We start from the raw sequence: 17,714 nt of genomic DNA, 5'->3' as shown, positions 1-17,714 counted from the left end.
ACCCGCAACTCGGCTAATGGATTTGCGAGGCAGATGGAGATATCCAAGCAGCAAAGCGACGGTTCCAAAATTGCACGCCCCGCAACAGTGCCACCTAGTGTAGATTCCGTTAATTGATTATAACTTTTGGATGGTCCGATTTTAACAATTTTTTGCATGAAGATAGATACTGATAATCAAAGCCAAATTGATTTACACTTTTACAAAATATTAATAAAAGTGGGCGCTTGACAGGTTTTAGCGCTATGGGCGTATCTGCTAAACTTGCGCTGCGCAAGAGGCTATAGAATCTGCATGTCAAATTCCAACTTTTCAACTCTGTTAGTGATCCTGATCAAATATATGTATACTTTATAGGTTTCGAAACGCTTCATTCTACCTGTTACTTTCCGTAGAATCTAGTATACCCTTTTACTCTACGATTAACAGGTATAATAGTAATTATATTATCAATGGTTTATCTATTCTGTCATCATACAGGAAAATCATTTGAAAAGTTTTACACAGTATTTTTTCGGTATTGCTACTCTTTATTTCGGTTGTACAACAATTTTCTTTACTTTAAATCCTTTAGTTTTAAATCCAACTATAAGGCTAGAAATTTTAACGGGCTTACATAAATGTAAAAAAATGTATATTTTAAGAAATACCAACAAAGTTAAACAAAGGAACCAATCGACATTTTTAATAAGTTTTAAAATCAATTTTAATTAAGCAGATTTTTAAAAGAAAAAGTAGAATTTGTTTCCACTACTGCTGCCGTTGCAAAATTTAATGAAGTCCGTCCATGACCATTGTGGAAATGACGGAGATTCTGTCGATGATTGGGGTGCTTCAGTGGTGGTAGTAGTTGCGGCGTTGGCATATGATATAGCCATTAGAACCACCGAAAAAATAGCAAATAAAACGTGGGCCTTCATGTTTGGTTGGAATGCAGACTAACATTTTTATTTACGTTCTATGGCGTTTTATAGCTTTCCACAAAAGAAAAAGCGCTTATGTTATACCCAATTAAATATTTGCACATGTGTTTTAGAACTTAATCTCTAATGACAAAGAGTCGGCAACCTGCGTGATATAATTCTGAAACGAATATTGACTTTTAGCTTTTTAGCTTATTAGAGAGATTCTAAATTTGTTTTGTAAGATTTAAAACCCTTGATTGCCTATTGCTTGTCAAATAATAAACAAGAAAAATTAAATACATTTGATTATAAATACAAGTTTTTAAATATCTGCATATTGAATTCGAAGTTTCGTATTATATATGAATTGAATAAATACATTTATTTTTAAAATTCTTAAATCAAGATACAACACATTAGCTACGATGTTAGTTATATTTACATTGAATATTGAAATGAGCAATAAAAACCGTAAAGTACGAAAAAATAAAGGGACAAATTTTTAAATTGAAAATTTTTAGCTCTTTTATGCATTGAGGGTTTTGTTAATTTATAAATCTTAGATATCTGAACACCTGTCAAAATTGGCGTGTTTTAGCTTTTAAACTTTCGCGCGCAAGCAGTATTTTTTCAACATACGGTGTAAGTGAGGTATTTAAATACTATGTTTCTAGTATCATATTTGACCAAGGGCATATTTTAACGCCCAAAAACCGCGGTCACACTGGACAACGTGCACAAAATAAAAAAAATCGAACTACAGGATTATCAACAATATAAAACCCCCGAAAAAGGTTATAAAAAACTGACAACTTCCCCGCAAATAGTGTAAGCACAGTGGCCGGAAGTGTACCACGTTTATCGCGGAGTTTTGAGCCAGCACAAATAATTGTGAGCAATAGCAAACACTGCGCACACACATACACGCACACTAGCACGAACAGATGAAAATCTGGAAATGTAATTTTTATTTTTTTAACCCAGCAGTCTTTGTGATTCGGAGCCACAATTAAGATCGAAAAATTAAAGAACACAGGCAGCTAACAAAAGATCCGCACCAATTCCTCTATCCGGCAAAAAAGAGAAACTTCGTGTTCAGTGGGTGAAAGGAACCACTGAAGTCGCATTTTCTGCGACGACATCTCGGACAAAGAACACACAGTTTTCCCTGAGTTGTGGGGAACGCGAATCGAACTCAGAGGTGTCGCCTATGACGCACACTTTTCGGCCCCAAGGAAAGTGTTAAGTCCACCCGATAAGTAACAACAAAGGAGAGAGCACAGTGAGGGGCACACGAATAGCACCGCCCCAACATGACAATCAAGCCAGTGAGCGCACCACCGAGTGCGAAGCGCGTGGCTGGCAATGTGGATGCGGATAACAAGGAGGCCCAGGTGGTTGTGGTGGAGCAGTCGGTGGTCAGCCAGACTCACAACCATGCCCACACACACAACCACCGCAACGTCGTCATCGATGGACATGGTCAGGTGAGTGGGCCACTGTTCTGAACCGCCACCTGGACTTGCCCATTAATTGGCTCCTTCTTTCCGCCCCTTTTTAGAGTCCCCAGAGGCGTGGCGAGGTCTACGACGAACTGGCACGCACCCATCGCTGCAGCCCCCACAAGAGGTGAGTTATTGTGGCGCGGGCCTCACTGGATTTCCCGGGGTGGGGCTCCATGCCCTGTAGCAGCTGCATTTAATTGGGTTACTCGCTTTAGGGCAGCAAGAAAGGGGACTCCCCTTACAAGAAAATTTACAACAGTTAAAAAGGGTTCCATCTAGAAGATTTACAATATGAGCGTGACTGGCCCTTTTAAAGTACTTTCTATAGAGGTCAACAGCATTTTCTTCTAATTACTTCGTAACGCTAGAATTTTTTAATTCACATACATATGTATGTACTCCGAAGAAATTTAAAAAATATCTTAGAAAAGTTTTTTACCTATATGACAACATGCGCAATATTTTGATTCGTAGAAGATGTTCACCTACTGATCCAATCTAAACAGAGCTTTATTAGTTCCGATAGGTTATAATACTGTCTGACCATACATCTACTTACATTAACAATACACAATTTTGTGGTTTCACAAATTAAAAATCCACCACACTGCGACTGAAAGTTTGATTTCGAAAAGCTACTCTGCAAATCAATAATTGTCATTCCGTTTTTAAAAATCCTAAATTTTATTACAATCTATTTGGAATTTAATATTGACGTATTACTTTTTTTTAACCAGCACACGTTCGAAGCGTCGCGAGCACCACGAAACCCATGCCCACCACTACAAGCGCGATCGTCTGGAGCGTGAGAAACTAAACCATCCGACGGCGGTGGCGGGAAGCGGAGCACCCGGCGTGTCTGGCAGCAAGTGCAACAGTCCGCCGTCGGCTTCAACTTCTGGCAGTAGCAGTCCCGCGGCGGTGGGCAGAAACTCACCCGAACATCTGGGACTAGGCTGCGCCACAGTACCGAAAGCTCAGGTCCAGATGACGACGCCTACGGCGTCTGCCAGTCTGCTGAAATCTGCAGAGGAAACCTTCTCCGGCTACAACAGCGGCGACGAGCATCTTCAGCCCAAGGAGCGCCTGATTCCGGTGGAGGAGTGGCAGCGCCGCGATGTGGAGTTCGCCAAGTGCATGGAACAGCGCGGCTACGAACTGAAGCCTGTTGAAGAGGACGGCGCCTGCCTTTTTCGCTCCATCTCGCTGCAGATCTACGGCGACGAGGAGATGCACGACGTGATCCGCCAGCACACCATGGATTATATTGTAATGCTTCCTTCTTTGGTAACGCAAACTATGTTTTAACATTATTGATTTTAAATGCAGCACGAGAACCGCGAGTATTTCGGTCAGTTTGTCACCGAGGACATCAACAGCTACATACAGCGCAAACGAGCTCGTGACGCCCATGGCAACCACATCGAGATCCAGGCCATATCCGAGATCTATAGTCGCACTGTTGAAGTGTATTGCTACCAGTCAAGTAAGTAATGAAGTGATTAAAATTTTGGGTTAATGAAGGGTCATTTAAAAATAATATTGAATGTATCACGAATCTTATTGTAATATACGATTTTCTGTTTGCAGATCCTATCAATATTTTCAACTCTGAACAGTCGCAGGCAGGCTATCCTCCATTGCGTTTGTCCTATCAGCGCGGATCACACTACAATGCTATAATAGATCCCTACAACGCCACCGTTGGCGTGGGCCTGGGCTTGGCTGGTTACAAGCCCGAGATCCAAACCAAAGAGGCAGTGCGTCTCAGCGAGCAGTTGGAGATTGAACAAGTATGTAAAAATGGCACGTTCTCCACGCCCACCTCCTATTAACCGTTGCGAATTGCAGACCATGTTCGAGGATAAGCTTAAGACAACAGACTGGGAGGCCACCAACGAAGCCATCGAGGAGCAAATTGCTCGCGAGTCCTACCTGCAGTGGTGCCGCGAGAACATGCAACGCTCGCGTAGCAGCAACACGGCCGCAGGATCGGCCACATCCTCAACGGTTACCTCGGCGGAGGCGCTCACCGATTCGGATGCCTCGCCCTCGAAGTACTCGGTGTGCGGGGGCCTTGGTAGCAGCAGCAATCCGGCTGTGACTTTGACCAGCGGCAGCGGTGGAGATGCCACCGCCCCTGCGTTTTCCCTTTCGCCGAAAACACTCGGCCAGTTTAGCCACAAGCTGCCGCCAGAGGTGAACGAGCTGGCTGGCTACGATAGCGATGCCACAGATATGAGTAGCACCAGTTCGGTGGGACACTGCGGTGGTAACTCATCGCCGAGCACAGCTTCTGGCCAGCGTTCCGGCAAGGCAGCTAAGTCACAGCGACGCACCACTGCTCTGAGAAAGAAGCGGCGCCACGAAACTCGCGAGGCTCCCTTGGCGAGCAAGAGGTTGGTGTTCGCGACGACTTCTAATCGAGCTTACTGAGGTTTTACGTTCCTTCCTACCTTGCAGCGCCGAGGTATTGGACGCCCCGCTAAGGAAGAGTCCGAAGCGTGATTCTGCGCCGTCTGTGGCTCGTGCTAATACACCGGAGGCTGAGCAGCGTCCCTGCACCTCCAAGCAGTCGCATTCGCCACAGAAAAGCGGGGACGTCAAGTCGCCCACGGATAAGAGCTACTCCAGCTTCTACCAGGAGTTGCTCGAGGCATCCTACGCCGATGAGGGTGAGTTAGAAAATGCGCTCTGATTTAGAGGAGGAAATCGTTTTTTGCAAGAAATTACACTATATACACTATATAGATGATTTCATGACTGATACTAAGATTAGTTCAAAATAATTGAAAAGTTTATAAGTGTGAACTGATCTTGTCCCTTCAAGGTACAACTATTTATCTTAAATATTTCTAGTGCTCCTTCCCCTTTATCTCTTATTGTATATACATAGTTAATACAAAATAACCTATTATTGCTTCCGGTAGGAGTCAACGAGAGCGAGATGCTGCAGCAGGCCATCCAGATGTCCACACGCGATTACATGGAGGACCAGAAGCGCAAGTTTCTCTGCGGACCGTAGTCTCGCTTCGGTCTTTGTACAGTGATTTAGCAGTTCTTTCCGCAACGAAAGCAGAACACAAAACTTACCAAAAAACAAACAACAATACGCAGAAATTATCTACGATCTTGAATGTTGATAAGTGGGCGTGAAACGAAATTTGCAATTTGTGCAATGGGAATCGGCGCACTTCCGCTTTTACACATTTACACTCTCACATAACACTATCCCTATAAATATTATAAACATATATTTTTAATAAGGCCTGTTTGTGTAATCATTAGAACCAAAATTAAAAATTCATTAAAGGATCGTTATTGAATTTTTCGATGTGAATGTGTACAAGCACAAATTTTGATAAGCTGTCAACCCGAACATGTCCGCTTTTCTACCATGATATCCCCTCCATGCCACGTTCCTTTCCCCATAAAATTAATTCCTACTTTGTAATACATCATAATATTAAGCTTAGTAAGGTATGCACGCAATGGACGGTAAATCAAACCTGCTCGTACATAAATAAAGAATAAAAACTAACACACAGACATACATATACAGAATACAGATAATAATACGGATAATGCTAATAATTAATTATTTAATTGACTACAATAAATGGTGCATAATAATCGTAATTTATGAGTAAATAAAGCAAATAAATAACCCCAAAAATTATAATTGTTTTATATATTTTCTGTATCACCTAAAAATAATATTATTGAAAATTGGTTTTTAAGAATACAAAGTTTTTACTTCGGTTTAGATCAAATTATATAATTTACTGCATATTTACAAGGATTTGTGGTTGATTTATCGGTGTAGTAAAAAGTTATACGTACATTCACAATTTTAGATTCGTTCCTACATTTAAGTGTAAATCTAGATTGCATTTGTTTACATAGTATATAAATATATAGTTCGCTGCCAGTGAACAGTATTCATGTATTCGTACAGGTGTATGTACATATGGACAGACATACATACCATACAACATTGATTCTAATTGTAGAAAAATACATTTCACTAAAATACATTGCGTATAAAATTATTATTCATTTGCACATTTGTCTTAAATTAGAGCATGGAATGTTAGGGCGGACAAAGGCCTGGGACCGACCACTCAGGGATTGTATTTATCTATTGGAGTTGTAGTGAAAAAATAATATAACGCACATTATTGCAATCGTTTTTCTTATGTGTTTATAACTTTGAATGGTATTAAAGCAACATATTTGAGTTCTTTTTAAGGAATCAAAGTGTTAAATATTTCTTCATAATTTTTTTTTGTTTCATCTTGACTAGAAGTTTAAATCGCAGTGAAGGAGACTTTTCAGACCCTAGAAAGGTATATACAATCTGACTTTCATAACTCGAAACATCACCTATCACCAGAAAAGTGTTACTTAGTCTTGGGGATGCAGAATACAATTTGTGTTCTAGGGACGTTCAAGTTACGAAAGTTATAATGCATTTAGTCTTTATCAGCATCACTATGACTGTCAGATCCATTATTCGTTCTCTTTATTAACATTGTGTTAAGCAATAAACAAGGTAAGTTTTTTTAGAGGGTTCGTGGTATACAGATCTACAAAAAAAACTAAAAGATGTAAATCAGAGTTCAAAAACTTAATTTTTCAGTTGTAACTAAAAGTAATCTGCTTAAAACTTAGGATACCATTAAAAAGTATTTAACAGGATCTTAAGATGCCAAGAACTAACTTGTAGTAAGTAAATATAATAAAGCCGAAATCGGGAAGGTCAAAATATACCCAGTTTTATCCCAGTGAGTTTGTTTTCAGTTGTGGAAGGTCCCATTATCATCGCGGACTTACGATTAAAATTGTACAACGTTGAGAGTTCCCCTTGGGAAACTCCCGAAGACATTAGCTAACATCCTCCTGTTTGTATTATCCGATTTGTGAGAGTCAATTAAATTGTGTGGACCGAGAGTTATTTTTTTTTGAGCAGCCAAGCCCTCGAGGGCTTAGATGAGGCTAAATTGAATTTTGCTTTAACTGACTTTACAAAAATCATTTGGCTAATTTATCATTTGCTGCTGTTGCTGCTGCTGCGAAGTCTGAACCTGCTGCTGCTGCTGCTGCGGCGTCTGTTGCTGCTGGGTGATCACAATGTGATGTTGCTGCTGTTGCTGTTGCTGCTGCTGTTGCTGCTGCTGCTGTTGCAACTGTTGCTGCGCGGTGGCCAGTTGGTTGGCGTGCTGCAGGGCCGCCGTGGTGGCCTCCGTGACCACGGGCTGCAGCATGCTGGTTCCATTTTCCCGCCGCACATGGCTGTTCAGCTCCGCCTTGACCCGCCGCGCGATGTGGGAGCGGGTGTGCTTGCGCAGGTGATCCTTGCGGTAGAAGCCCTTGCCGCACTCGCCGCACTGGTGGCGCTTCTCGCCCGAGTGGATCACGAAGTGCAGGCTCAGCTGCTCCTTCCGCTTGAAGGCCTTCAGGCAGACGGTGCAGATGTAGGGTCTCTCCGGATTGTGCGACTGTTTGTGGCGGGTGAGGTGGTCCTTTCGCTTCAGCGACGCCTGGCAAATGTCGCACACATACCGCTTCTCCAGATTGTGGCCGACCAGGTGCACCTCCAGCAGTTCCGGTTCCGGATAGGCCACATGGCACTCGGGGCACATGTACAGCGGACTGCCGTCGAGCGCCGTCCCCAGGCGAATCTCTCCGGGTCGCAGCTTCGGTTTCCGGTCCTTGCTCCGCTTTTTGCGCTTCTTCTTCTTGCCGGAAGTGCCGCCGGATCCGCCTGTCGTCGTCGCTGCCGCCGCTGCCGTCGTCGCCGTCGCCGTCACCGCCGCCGCCTGCGTCTGCACCTGCAGCGTCGTCTGCTGCTGCGGCTGCAGCGTCAGCTGCTCCTGCTGAGGTATACTAATGGTTGTCGTGCCCAGGGTGTTGATCCCGATGGCTGGTCCCGTCTGCACCTGCAGTACCTGGAAGCGAAAGATAATATTAGATAAATGATAGGTCAAGATAATAAACTTAAGATTTACACCATGACATATCTCAGTAGATATAAGTACATTATATTATAAGTATTTTTTACTTGTATCCACAAAAAGTATAATATATTTAGGAAAACAACTATTTAAACAATATATCTAACTAATTCCTTTTTTGTTGCTGCATTCATGCTGTTTTCGCGTATACCAACATTTTCTAGCTTTAACAGGCTCGAAAACGTTTATTAACGAACTTATCCCAATGAAGTGTATGTAAGAGTTAATGAATCTTCTAATGTTAGTACATTTATTCCCTAACGAGCAAGATACGAACCAGAGATTGAAAATATCTTGATTAGGAAGACTATCTAAACCCGAAAAGAAAAAAGGTTTTGGAGTAAATTGTTCTCTTTCTTTTGTAAGCTAATCCAATTAATCCCATTTCAGAGTAAAGATATCAACATTCTCAGAATGAATATTCTGTATCAAATCTAACTGGTTAGAATTTTAATCCTCTATTCTGTACTTTGATAATGGTTATGAGGCAATGTTTTTACTTACCACATTCTGCTGGTTCTCCTTCTTGATGGTCTCCGCGGAATACTTTAGGAAGTGGTGCAGCGACAGGGGCAACGTGTTGGCTGGAAGATGCGAGAGGTAGTCGGCGACGGTGGTTCCCGGCGTCAGCGTTTGCCACGAGGTATTCTGGAGTACTGCAAACGAAATGGTTTATTAAATAAAATTATAATAAATTACTATAGTTTCCTAAGTGTTAAGTACGATTAGAATTTTTTAATTAGATGATTTCTACTACTTTTAAGTCAAAATATTTTTAAATTTATTATGTATGGTGTTGTTAAAGCAACAAGAATTTATTATAATAACATAAATAAGATTTCCAGTTAACTGATTTTCACATCCTTAGATAATAATTTTCCCTGCTTCCCTGCCTTTTCCCTGACATCCTTTTAAAAAGTCCCCTACTTATTGACATCTCACCTTGTTGCTGGAGGATGGCGTTGCACAGATCCTGGGTGAGTTCCTGTGGGGCGGTGACCTGTTGCTGCTGCATCTGCTGCTGCTGCTGGCCGGAAGTGCCTGCCTGCAGGGCATCCGCTGCGGCACTCGTTGCCGTTGCACTTGCATATGCAACAGTTGCATACTGCGTCTGCTGCTGCTGTTGTTGCTGCTGCTGTTGCTGCTGGGAGGAGGCCACCAAGTGGCCATTGTACTTGTCACCCTGGATGCCATCCTCCTGGCCGCCTCGGAACTTGTTGTTGCCACTGGTTCCCTGGCCGGCTGTCATGCTGGCCTGGCCGAAGTGCGCTACCTGTTGCTGCTGCTGCTGGTAGCGATTGCTGCTGCCGGCGGCATCCTGCTGCTGCTGTTGCTGCTGCGGATTGTTGGTGGCGGTCACCGTCACGTCCGTCACCGCCGCCGTCACCGTGGAGACCAGGGGCGCCGTGCTCGTCGTGAACTGCGGCAGGCCGGGAATATTGCCGGGGAAGGTGTTGCCGAACGGGGTGAAGTTCATTGTGCGTCCGTTTCTCGGCTAGGGGATCCTGGGAGGTTTTGTGGGATCTTGTGCGTTAAGATTCAGCCTACTGAAAAGATAGTAAAACTAAGGTTAACAAGAGAAAATAGTAGAGGGATTTATGGGATTTACTAGAAACTAAGTATACTCCACTTGTTTTAAATCATTGTAGATCTAATTATGATACGTATACGTATTTTAGAGATCGTTGTAGTGATTATAATAAATTGTAACACCAATTTAAACGTTTTACGTTGAGGCTTAAAATTAAGGTTTGTTAAACGTTTAGAAACAGCGAAAGGAATGTTAATAATGGTTATTATACCGCTTTTCTAAAAATATAGCTATATTTAAGTTGTATATAGGAGAACTACATGTAAGATCCTTAGAAATCAACCTATGTAACATGGCACGACATGAAACAACAGTTTAGGAAAGATCATTTTTGTACAAATCTCGTGCTAAGCAATTTTGAATTAAAACAATAATATAAAATTATTGATTTTCTTTCGACTATATTGGATATAATAACATTATCTGTCTTGAAATATTTTTAAGGACTAAATGATAGACAAACAACAAAGATCGAAGAGCCAGAAAAAACGTTTCCTACTACCTAAGGTACGTAGTAGATACAATCCCTATCAGTATCGAACCCTGTCTAGTCGCGTATTTTTAACCCGAAACAGATAGATTCGTGGATATAATAATATTATCTGTGTTTAAATATTTTTAAGGACTAAATGATAGACAAACAATAAAGATCAAAGAGCAAGAAAAACGTTTCCTACTTCCTAAGATAAGTAGTATGTACAATCCCTATCAGTATCGAACCCTGTCTAGTCGCGTATTTTTAACCCGAAACAGATAGATCCGTGGATTTCCCGAAAATAGACCAACAAACGGTGGTTAAAACCTGCAGCACAATTTAAGCTTAGAAGGCTTTCGAATGGAAAGTGAAAACGCCGCTGCAGTTGTTGTTATTTTAGCTGACTTGCCGAATCGCAGGACCCCCACACACACGCACACACAGACAATTGTCTAAACAACCACCCACCGCCCACTTTGCATTTGTAGAGGTGACGATAAAAAAGAGCGCGAATCCTGCGCGCTGTGCGAGAAAGCGCGAGAGCGAGAGAGAAAGAGAAAGAAAGAGGGAGGCAGGGAGGTGGGAGCAATAAAAATTGAGGGGGGAGGACTTTTTAGTGGGGGTTTCGGCGATGACGACCCACTCTATAAGGCGATTCAGTGTGTCGGAACACTAAGATTAGGTTAGGGCTGACCCAAACCGCCAGTGCGTGGATTTTTCGTTTCACAAATGTATCTTAAGATAAGAGCAGGCAAAAATGCACTAGAAAATATAACGCATACGCCGCATTGAACATTCTAAACTGACTCGCAAGTGCCAAAAGTCAAAGGCTGCGCCATATCGATTTTCACTAAGCACGCAAATTAGTGTCGTTTGTAATTGAGCACACATATTTCAACGTTCGTCGCGATAATATTAGAGTGTGGTGTTTTCAACTTCGCCGGTAGATAAACAGACTTTCACTTGGGAAAACGCCGTGGTCGTTTATTTTTTGCCATCTGCGCGCGAACCCGTGACACAATAAAACGCAAGGCGGGCCCACAAAGGAAAAGTGCAGCCAATTGCATTGCCAGGCCATTCTGGAGGTCACCTCCTCCGCGGCGAAAAATACGGCCAAAAAAAAAAGAAAAGTATGTATTGTGTGGGTTTCCGGTTGGGGCTATCCGGGGGGCCTTCGGGGGGCTTCGGGGGTTTCTCGGGGGCCTTCGTACCGTTCAATGTCTGAGGTGCACATGCACATGCACACGCGAAAAACACCCGCCGCATCCACGTTTGGAGCCACCTGGCGGCGTGTGGCGTAGCTTCACTACTGACTACCAGCCCGTCGATATAGTATTCCGACTTTTCTCTCCGCCACGAGACACAAAGCCTCGGCTCTCGGCTTTTTAGCAGCCGGCATGGCCCCATAGACCCCCCGGTACACCCAATTCGCATTAGTTGGTCTAACTACACTCGTGTTCGGGAGAGAACGAAGCGAGAATAAACAGCGAGAGCCATCGGTTGACGCTCTCCCAAAGTGGCTGGAAAAAATACACTTATTTGCCATTTTGAAAAGAGATTGGCAAAACTTCATATCTGGATTTGGACAGATATAGATATGTAATCAACTTGATAAGAACGGATTCGATTCTATAACAAATATTTTAAGCTGCATGCGAATCCTTTCAAATAATCATTGTAATCAAATGATATAATATTATGATGAAAAAGGTTTAGTACTTGACATTAAAGCATATATTTAAGAAATCATTTTAAATAATCTATAATTTTTCAGATATTGAACCAAGTTCAAGTAATATTTTAATATTTTTTCAATATTTTATAATAAATATGATTAAATATAGTTTTGGGAAATACAACCTAAATGATTTTATTGTTATAATATGTAGGCTTTTTTAATCACAAGTTGTTAAACAAAAATAAACAGGTTTAATCAGTCTAAAGATATTTTTACAAAGCATAAAATGTTTTGGTCTTCAAGGTAATAACTAACAATTTAAGAACGTTCAAAAGTAATACTCTCTATAGGGAATTCTGAGCAGGGCGGTTTCCAAAGTAGCTTTGTTCAGATGAATAGAATTGTGTTTTGGCACACAGACTCCGCGAAGCCGTCGATATCCTTTGCGGCAAACGCACTTGGGATTAAAGCAGTAGTTCTCCGCCGGACAAAAGCCGCCAGTCGGACATTTAATCATCAGGCAACTGACCGCCTCATTTTCCTCACAATCTACGCCCACAACTTGGTAATGATTATCTAGGATTACCTAAGATGGTTAAGCAGTTCACTTTGTTATTATTATGATGGGAATTAAAAACCTTTGCGTCCTAAAACTGATCCAACTAACAAAACACACAGTGCCAGCAAGTTTATATCCATTGCAACACTAATCAAATCATTAGGGCTAACTTTTTCTGATGCCGTACAGAATCAGCGTGGCTAATGGGGGTTACAGTTGTCTAAAACTAAATAGCTCCTTCTTTAGAAAGAAGAAAGTATTTAAGTTTTTTTTTTAATTTTTTATATGCTTAATTTAAATATATGTTCTATAACCATTACCCCTAAAATATAAACTCAAAAATGAAGTTCCAAGCCTTGACATATTAGAAAAATGTTGGCATTGGAATTAAAAAAATACAATTTTTTACGATGCTGTGAGACAATGAATAGGTAATTCTTTAAAAATGGGTAATCCTGTTCTTAAACTTGTATATTTATGAAGGGTGTGTGCTAAAAAAAGCCTTAGCATTGATTCCCGACAAGAAGTGTTAAAAAATATTAAAGCCCCTCAACTTGAACGCACTTACAACCCAGTTTTGAACTCTGGTTACTTGGCCATCCAGCGCACCAAGGGCGCACAAATGCCCACTTCACGGTCCTCCAGACACAAAGGACCTGCTCCCGCACACAGGACGTAGTACGTAGTATGTGTCCCATTCCGAGGACTGCACTTCGGGTGTGTGCGTGATTTGCATATATGCAGGCCAAGTCGAGCAGCAGCGCCGGCAACAACAATTGCAACCAAAACAAAGATGCTGCGCTCCTGACACTGAAACCCGCACAAGGCCAATCGACGAAATCAGGCCACGCACACGAATTCCGGCACGGTGGCGGTGGCGATGACGATGGCGATGACGTAGCGATGCGATGCTATGCGATGCGATGCGATGCTCCCGGCAAACGGCCTATGTGCCACAGAAGGCCGGCTTCCCCAGAACCCCAGAACCACAGACAACCACTCCCAGCCATCTCCCATCTCCAGGAGCAGAGGTAACTGCACTCAATCCTACACGGAGCGGAAATCTTAGTAGGTCTTCAGTTTGTCAATAATTTTTAAGCCTTTGTAGTATATCAGCGAAAAATGTCTATTATGAAAGTTATAACTATTTTTAATATTAATATTATTTATATTAATTTAATATTATTTTAAATAAGACAAAGTTGAAATTCTCAATAGTTAGGGTATTATGACACTTTCCTTACTGGATTTATTTAAAAATGTCATGGCAACTTGGGGAAAAAGGTTTTAGTCTAAGCGACATCCTTGCATTTATATATTATATCAAACATCCATGTTTATGATGCCAAGACTTTTTAAATAAATTCAGTAAGTCGAAGTGTCATAATCCCCTAACTATGATTTTGTAGACTTTTCAATTTTTTAAGAGACTTAAAAGCAATTTGTTCAGACATAAAAAAATGTATATCTTATTATTTAATTTATTTTGAAGATAAATTTTTTTTCATGGACCCTGAGCTTTACTAAAAATATTTTTTTTAATATTTTTGAAACCCGATATTACCTAGTATTTTGCAATTTCAAGATAGTTAAGGTTTAATAAACCATTTAAATATGTTAGAAAAATATTTAAAGTAGCTTTTCTTAAATTCAAAATGAAGTTATAAGATAAGGTATACGTAGTGAAGATCTGATAGTGGAAATATTTTTCGCAGTGCACTCGGCTGTGCTGCACTCGGCGGCGAGTAAGCCCCGAGAACTCACACATTTCTGAATCGGAGAGTGAGAGTGTCGGCGGAAAGAGGCGGCTGGGAGATGGGATATGGGAAGTGCTGGGGATGGGGATGGGATATGGTTTATGGGGCGGTGTTCGGCAAGTGCAACTCTCCGATGCGCATGTGGGGGTGTTGGAGTGTGAGTGGGAGAGTGAGTCTGCTGGGGTGATGGTGCGTGGGCACTTCTGGCTTTCAGGCACTGCCATTGCATCACCATCGTCATCGTCGTCGTGGTCGTGGTCGTTATGGCGGCGTGGTATCGGCAGAAACGAGCATCCAGCAAGTCGGCGCATCCTGCCGTACTCTGCCGGTCAAACCGTCAACAATCTCATTCTCGTTTCCGTTCCGCCGCCCAATTCCATAACAACCGATTCCCCTTCTTCAACCGGCAAGCGCAGAATGTGTTACAAGTGGCAGACAACGGCAGGGAACTCTGAATGCCATTTTAAGTTAATAAATTAATATAGAGAAAAAAATGGTCAACCCTAAAAGTATTGTAATATATTGTAGTTTCTTTTTATGGTTTAGAAGATATACTTATTCTCTGAAATAATATCATAGGATAAACAAACGTTGCCTACTTTTTGAGTGCTGCCAGTTACCAACGCTGCGTATACTTAATAATATTACTAATACGATAAATCCAAGGGGCTTGTTAAAAATAGTTATAAATTTGTATAATAAAGTTTATTACTCATGAAAATTTATAAAAAATTAAAAAAGTACCATTAGGAAACCAAATGATATTGTTTAAAGATAATAACTAGAATATATAATGGTCCTGCTTTTTTAGTAAATTTATCAAGTTATCTCAATAAATGTAACTCATAGGTTCGCCATAATTATGTTTTATACTTTAAGAAAACCTAATTTTAATGTTTCCTGTTTTAATGAACTTTCGAGCTTTACGAATTTTTGAAATATTGCCTATAGTTGTGCAACACAGATTAAATTATGACATAGTATTGGCAAAGATATCAGGTGTGTTAGATAAGTTATAATTTATAAAGGGATGTTTAGAGTGGGCCTCTATTTAAATTTTCATGTTTAATAAAACGTGACAGAAAAGGGAACGTTTATTGTTTTATTTGCCTTTCCGACTTAATTGCTTAACACCCAGTAGAATTGACATTCATCCCACTGTGCGACATTGTCATCGGCAGTTCGGGTGGCCCCAGCCGTGTCCGTATCCGCGTTCGCATTCGCATCCGTATCCGTGTCCGTGTCCGTGTCCGTTGCCATGCACCCGCCGAATTGGAAAAGACGAACTGTGAGGCTGAGTGCAAGTCGCACCCGCAACGCCCATAACTCCCGTGAAAGTGAAACTGCGGGGCACGGCAGAGCCGGAGTTTGCAGCCGGAGCCGGAGTTGTTGTATCCGCAGCCGGAGTCGCCGAAATGCCATATTCGTGGCCGTGGCCGTGGCCATGACCCGTGCATTCTGTATTTCGTATTCCGTATTTTGTATTTTGTATTTCGGGGCCGACACACAGCGCACGTACGAAAGTTTCGGGGAAATTCGGAAACGCGGTCACATGTTGTCGATGACGTTATGTCGGCTGAGTCCGCATTTCGATGCAGGCCCATTAAATGCTGATTTATTACCCGATTGGGCGCGAATTAAGTGGCCGGCATTTGGATGACAGTGCGTTGCCTGATTTAAGCAGTTTCTCAGAAATTTAGTCATTAAAATTAGACATATGAGAATATAAGGAACGCGATTAGTTTACCACATACTATCTAATCTCCAGCTGCTTTTGCATCAATCAGTATTAAATCAAAACCCATTATTGTAAAAATATATTAATGGTTTATCTATTACAATTTTATATTTTAAACTATGATTCCATCGGAGTAGTAAAATGCAAGAAATACATTCATCTAGAGATATATATATTCTATTTAAAAGAAAGTATAAGTTAATAGTTTGGGTTCAGAATTTGGTTGAAGGGAAGTTTTAAACAAAATTGTCGAGTAGGAAACAAAAATTTTGAATAAAATACATGTTACATATATTTTTTACCCTGAGTGGGGGCTATCGATACCCTGTATCTCCCCGTGGATCAGCGCATATTTGAAATTTCAAGCTTTTGAATTCGTCAGAATCAGTAACCGTAGATAACAGTTATTTGTAATTTCTATTTTAAAAGGCCTACTGGAATTTCATTATTTTTTAATTTTGCGACTTTGTAGTCGGGCCTTCATATAGTTTTATTTATTGTCAAAATTTCCTGATTAGTTTACATTTTGTTAGCAAGAGTTAAAAGAGTGTTAGTTTTAACGTGTATAAATCGCAGTAAACTTTTTAAAATAAAAATCGCAAATATCGCGTTAAAAGGTGCTAGTATTGAATAAGACATTACAATCTTGAATATTACCCTAACAATTTTTATTTTTGATTTTAGGGGCCTAATGAAATTTGTATTATTTATATCCTGGTTTCAGTCAGAATTTTGAAAAGCAGTTAAGGAGACGTTTCTAACCCCATAAGGTATATATATTCTTGATCTTGATTTCTACGCCAACTAGTCTCTCAGTTTTAAAGCTATCGGAATGAAACTTTCCCAAAAGACTTATTTCTATTGCAAGTAGTATATAAGTCGGTACTATCCGGATCGGACAACTATATCCTGCAGTTCCCATAGGAATAATAAACAAAATATTTTTTAAGAAATGTAAAAAAAATTATAACTTTGGTTTATTTTATACATATCAACTTTTACACTTGGGAATATCATTATTTTAATATTTCAGAATTTCAAATAAAATTTAAATCAAATTGGACGATTTCATCATAAGCTGACACAGGAACGATCGGATAATTAATCGAAATAATACATAGACCGGTATATTTAATTAGTAAATTGAACATTATCTTAAAAATTTTATAATTAGTTTTTAGTTTTCTTGGAATTGGAAAGCTCTGTACATACAATGCTCCCACGGGAACGACCTGCTGGGTATAGAATCTACGGCGTGCCGAAATAATCTTGTTTTGTTTATTTAATTCACCCATTTGGCTGACTTTTATAAAATTTGTATACAATAGTAAAATAATTTATATAAAAAAATTTATATTTGATGATTAAAAAAAGCACAGATGACTTTTTAAGGTATAAGTATGAAATAACTCATATTTACGGCCCCTAGTAAAACGTAATTTTGGAGGAGATAATAACATGCAATAGAATCAAAACAGTAGAAACGTAT

General features: G+C 40.6%; 5 protein-coding genes across 10 annotated transcripts in view; 2 read left to right on the top strand and 3 right to left on the bottom strand.

Moving 5' to 3' along the window:
- Window positions 1-497: 497 nt before the first annotated feature.
- LOC139353138 (uncharacterized) lies at window positions 498-953 on the bottom strand. Its single transcript, XM_070996471.1, has one exon. The coding sequence runs from the start codon at window positions 918-920 to the stop codon at window positions 723-725; it is 198 nt and encodes a 65-aa protein (XP_070852572.1). The 5' UTR covers window positions 921-953; the 3' UTR covers window positions 498-722.
- Window positions 954-1,605: 652 nt separating this feature from the next.
- Duba (Deubiquitinating enzyme A) lies at window positions 1,606-5,736 on the top strand. Of its 3 annotated transcripts, none has more exons than XM_070996469.1 (9): window positions 1,606-1,733; window positions 1,893-2,392; window positions 2,467-2,534; window positions 3,148-3,679; window positions 3,740-3,896; window positions 4,001-4,203; window positions 4,262-4,809; window positions 4,874-5,085; window positions 5,341-5,736. In XM_070996469.1, the coding sequence occupies exons 2-9, from the start codon at window positions 2,219-2,221 to the stop codon at window positions 5,433-5,435; spliced, it is 1,989 nt and encodes a 662-aa protein (XP_070852570.1). In that variant the 5' UTR covers window positions 1,606-1,733; window positions 1,893-2,218; the 3' UTR covers window positions 5,436-5,736. The 3 variants fall into 3 exon arrangements, with proteins under 3 accessions (XP_070852570.1, XP_070852569.1, XP_070852568.1); XM_070996468.1 differs by having other exon boundaries at window positions 1,618-1,796; XM_070996467.1 differs by having other exon boundaries at window positions 1,618-1,796; window positions 1,890-2,392.
- Window positions 5,737-6,160: 424 nt separating this feature from the next.
- Window positions 6,161-17,714, bottom strand: part of LOC108014489 (zinc finger protein 282) — a 29,008-nt gene continuing 17,454 nt past the window's right edge. For 2 of the 4 annotated variants that reach the window (XM_070996470.1, XM_065864863.2), the window contains exons 2-4: window positions 9,370-9,974; window positions 8,932-9,083; window positions 6,161-8,361 (exon numbers count right to left, since the gene is read on the bottom strand). In XM_070996470.1, coding sequence (XP_070852571.1) covers window positions 7,453-8,361; window positions 8,932-9,083; window positions 9,370-9,904 — 1,596 coding nt within the window. In that variant the 5' untranslated portion in view covers window positions 9,905-9,974 and the 3' untranslated portion in view covers window positions 6,161-7,452. Of the gene's footprint in view, window positions 8,362-8,931; window positions 9,084-9,369; window positions 9,975-11,704; window positions 11,803-17,714 lie in introns of those variants that run through there. The other 2 variants (XM_036814731.3, XM_036814732.3) reach the window with 2 other exon arrangements.
- LOC118877209 (uncharacterized) lies at window positions 12,368-12,870 on the bottom strand. The gene is made up of 2 exons (XM_036814575.3): window positions 12,810-12,870; window positions 12,368-12,747 (listed from the first exon to the last, which is right to left on the bottom strand). The coding sequence occupies exons 1-2, from the start codon at window positions 12,868-12,870 to the stop codon at window positions 12,500-12,502; spliced, it is 309 nt and encodes a 102-aa protein (XP_036670470.3). The 3' UTR covers window positions 12,368-12,499.
- Window positions 13,253-13,828, top strand: LOC118877208 (uncharacterized). Its single transcript, XM_036814565.3, has one exon. The coding sequence runs from the start codon at window positions 13,469-13,471 to the stop codon at window positions 13,763-13,765; it is 297 nt and encodes a 98-aa protein (XP_036670460.2). The 5' UTR covers window positions 13,253-13,468; the 3' UTR covers window positions 13,766-13,828.

This window comes from Drosophila suzukii, chromosome 3 (genome assembly GCF_043229965.1).
Source record: "Drosophila suzukii chromosome 3, CBGP_Dsuzu_IsoJpt1.0, whole genome shotgun sequence".
NCBI lineage: Eukaryota > Metazoa > Arthropoda > Insecta > Diptera > Drosophilidae > Drosophila > Drosophila suzukii.
Note: the sequence above shows the minus strand (reverse complement) of the source record. Positions and strands in the feature narration are given on the sequence as shown.

Coding starts and splice junctions, on each gene's coding strand:
- LOC118877209 (XM_036814575.3), bottom strand. CDS start 12,870: ATGGATATAAACTTGCTGGCACTGTGTGTTTTGTTAGTTGGATCAGTT. Junction 12,748..12,809: donor ATCAGTTTTAGGACGCAAAG/GTTTTTAATTCC, acceptor AGGTAATCCTAG/ATAATCATTACCAAGTTGTG.
- Duba (XM_070996469.1), top strand. CDS start 2,219: ATGACAATCAAGCCAGTGAGCGCACCACCGAGTGCGAAGCGCGTGGCT. Junction 3,680..3,739: donor AGCACACCATGGATTATATT/GTAATGCTTCCT, acceptor TTTTAAATGCAG/CACGAGAACCGCGAGTATTT. Junction 5,086..5,340: donor GGCATCCTACGCCGATGAGG/GTGAGTTAGAAA, acceptor TGCTTCCGGTAG/GAGTCAACGAGAGCGAGATG.
- LOC118877208 (XM_036814565.3), top strand. CDS start 13,469: ATGCAGGCCAAGTCGAGCAGCAGCGCCGGCAACAACAATTGCAACCAA.
- LOC139353138 (XM_070996471.1), bottom strand. CDS start 920: ATGAAGGCCCACGTTTTATTTGCTATTTTTTCGGTGGTTCTAATGGCT.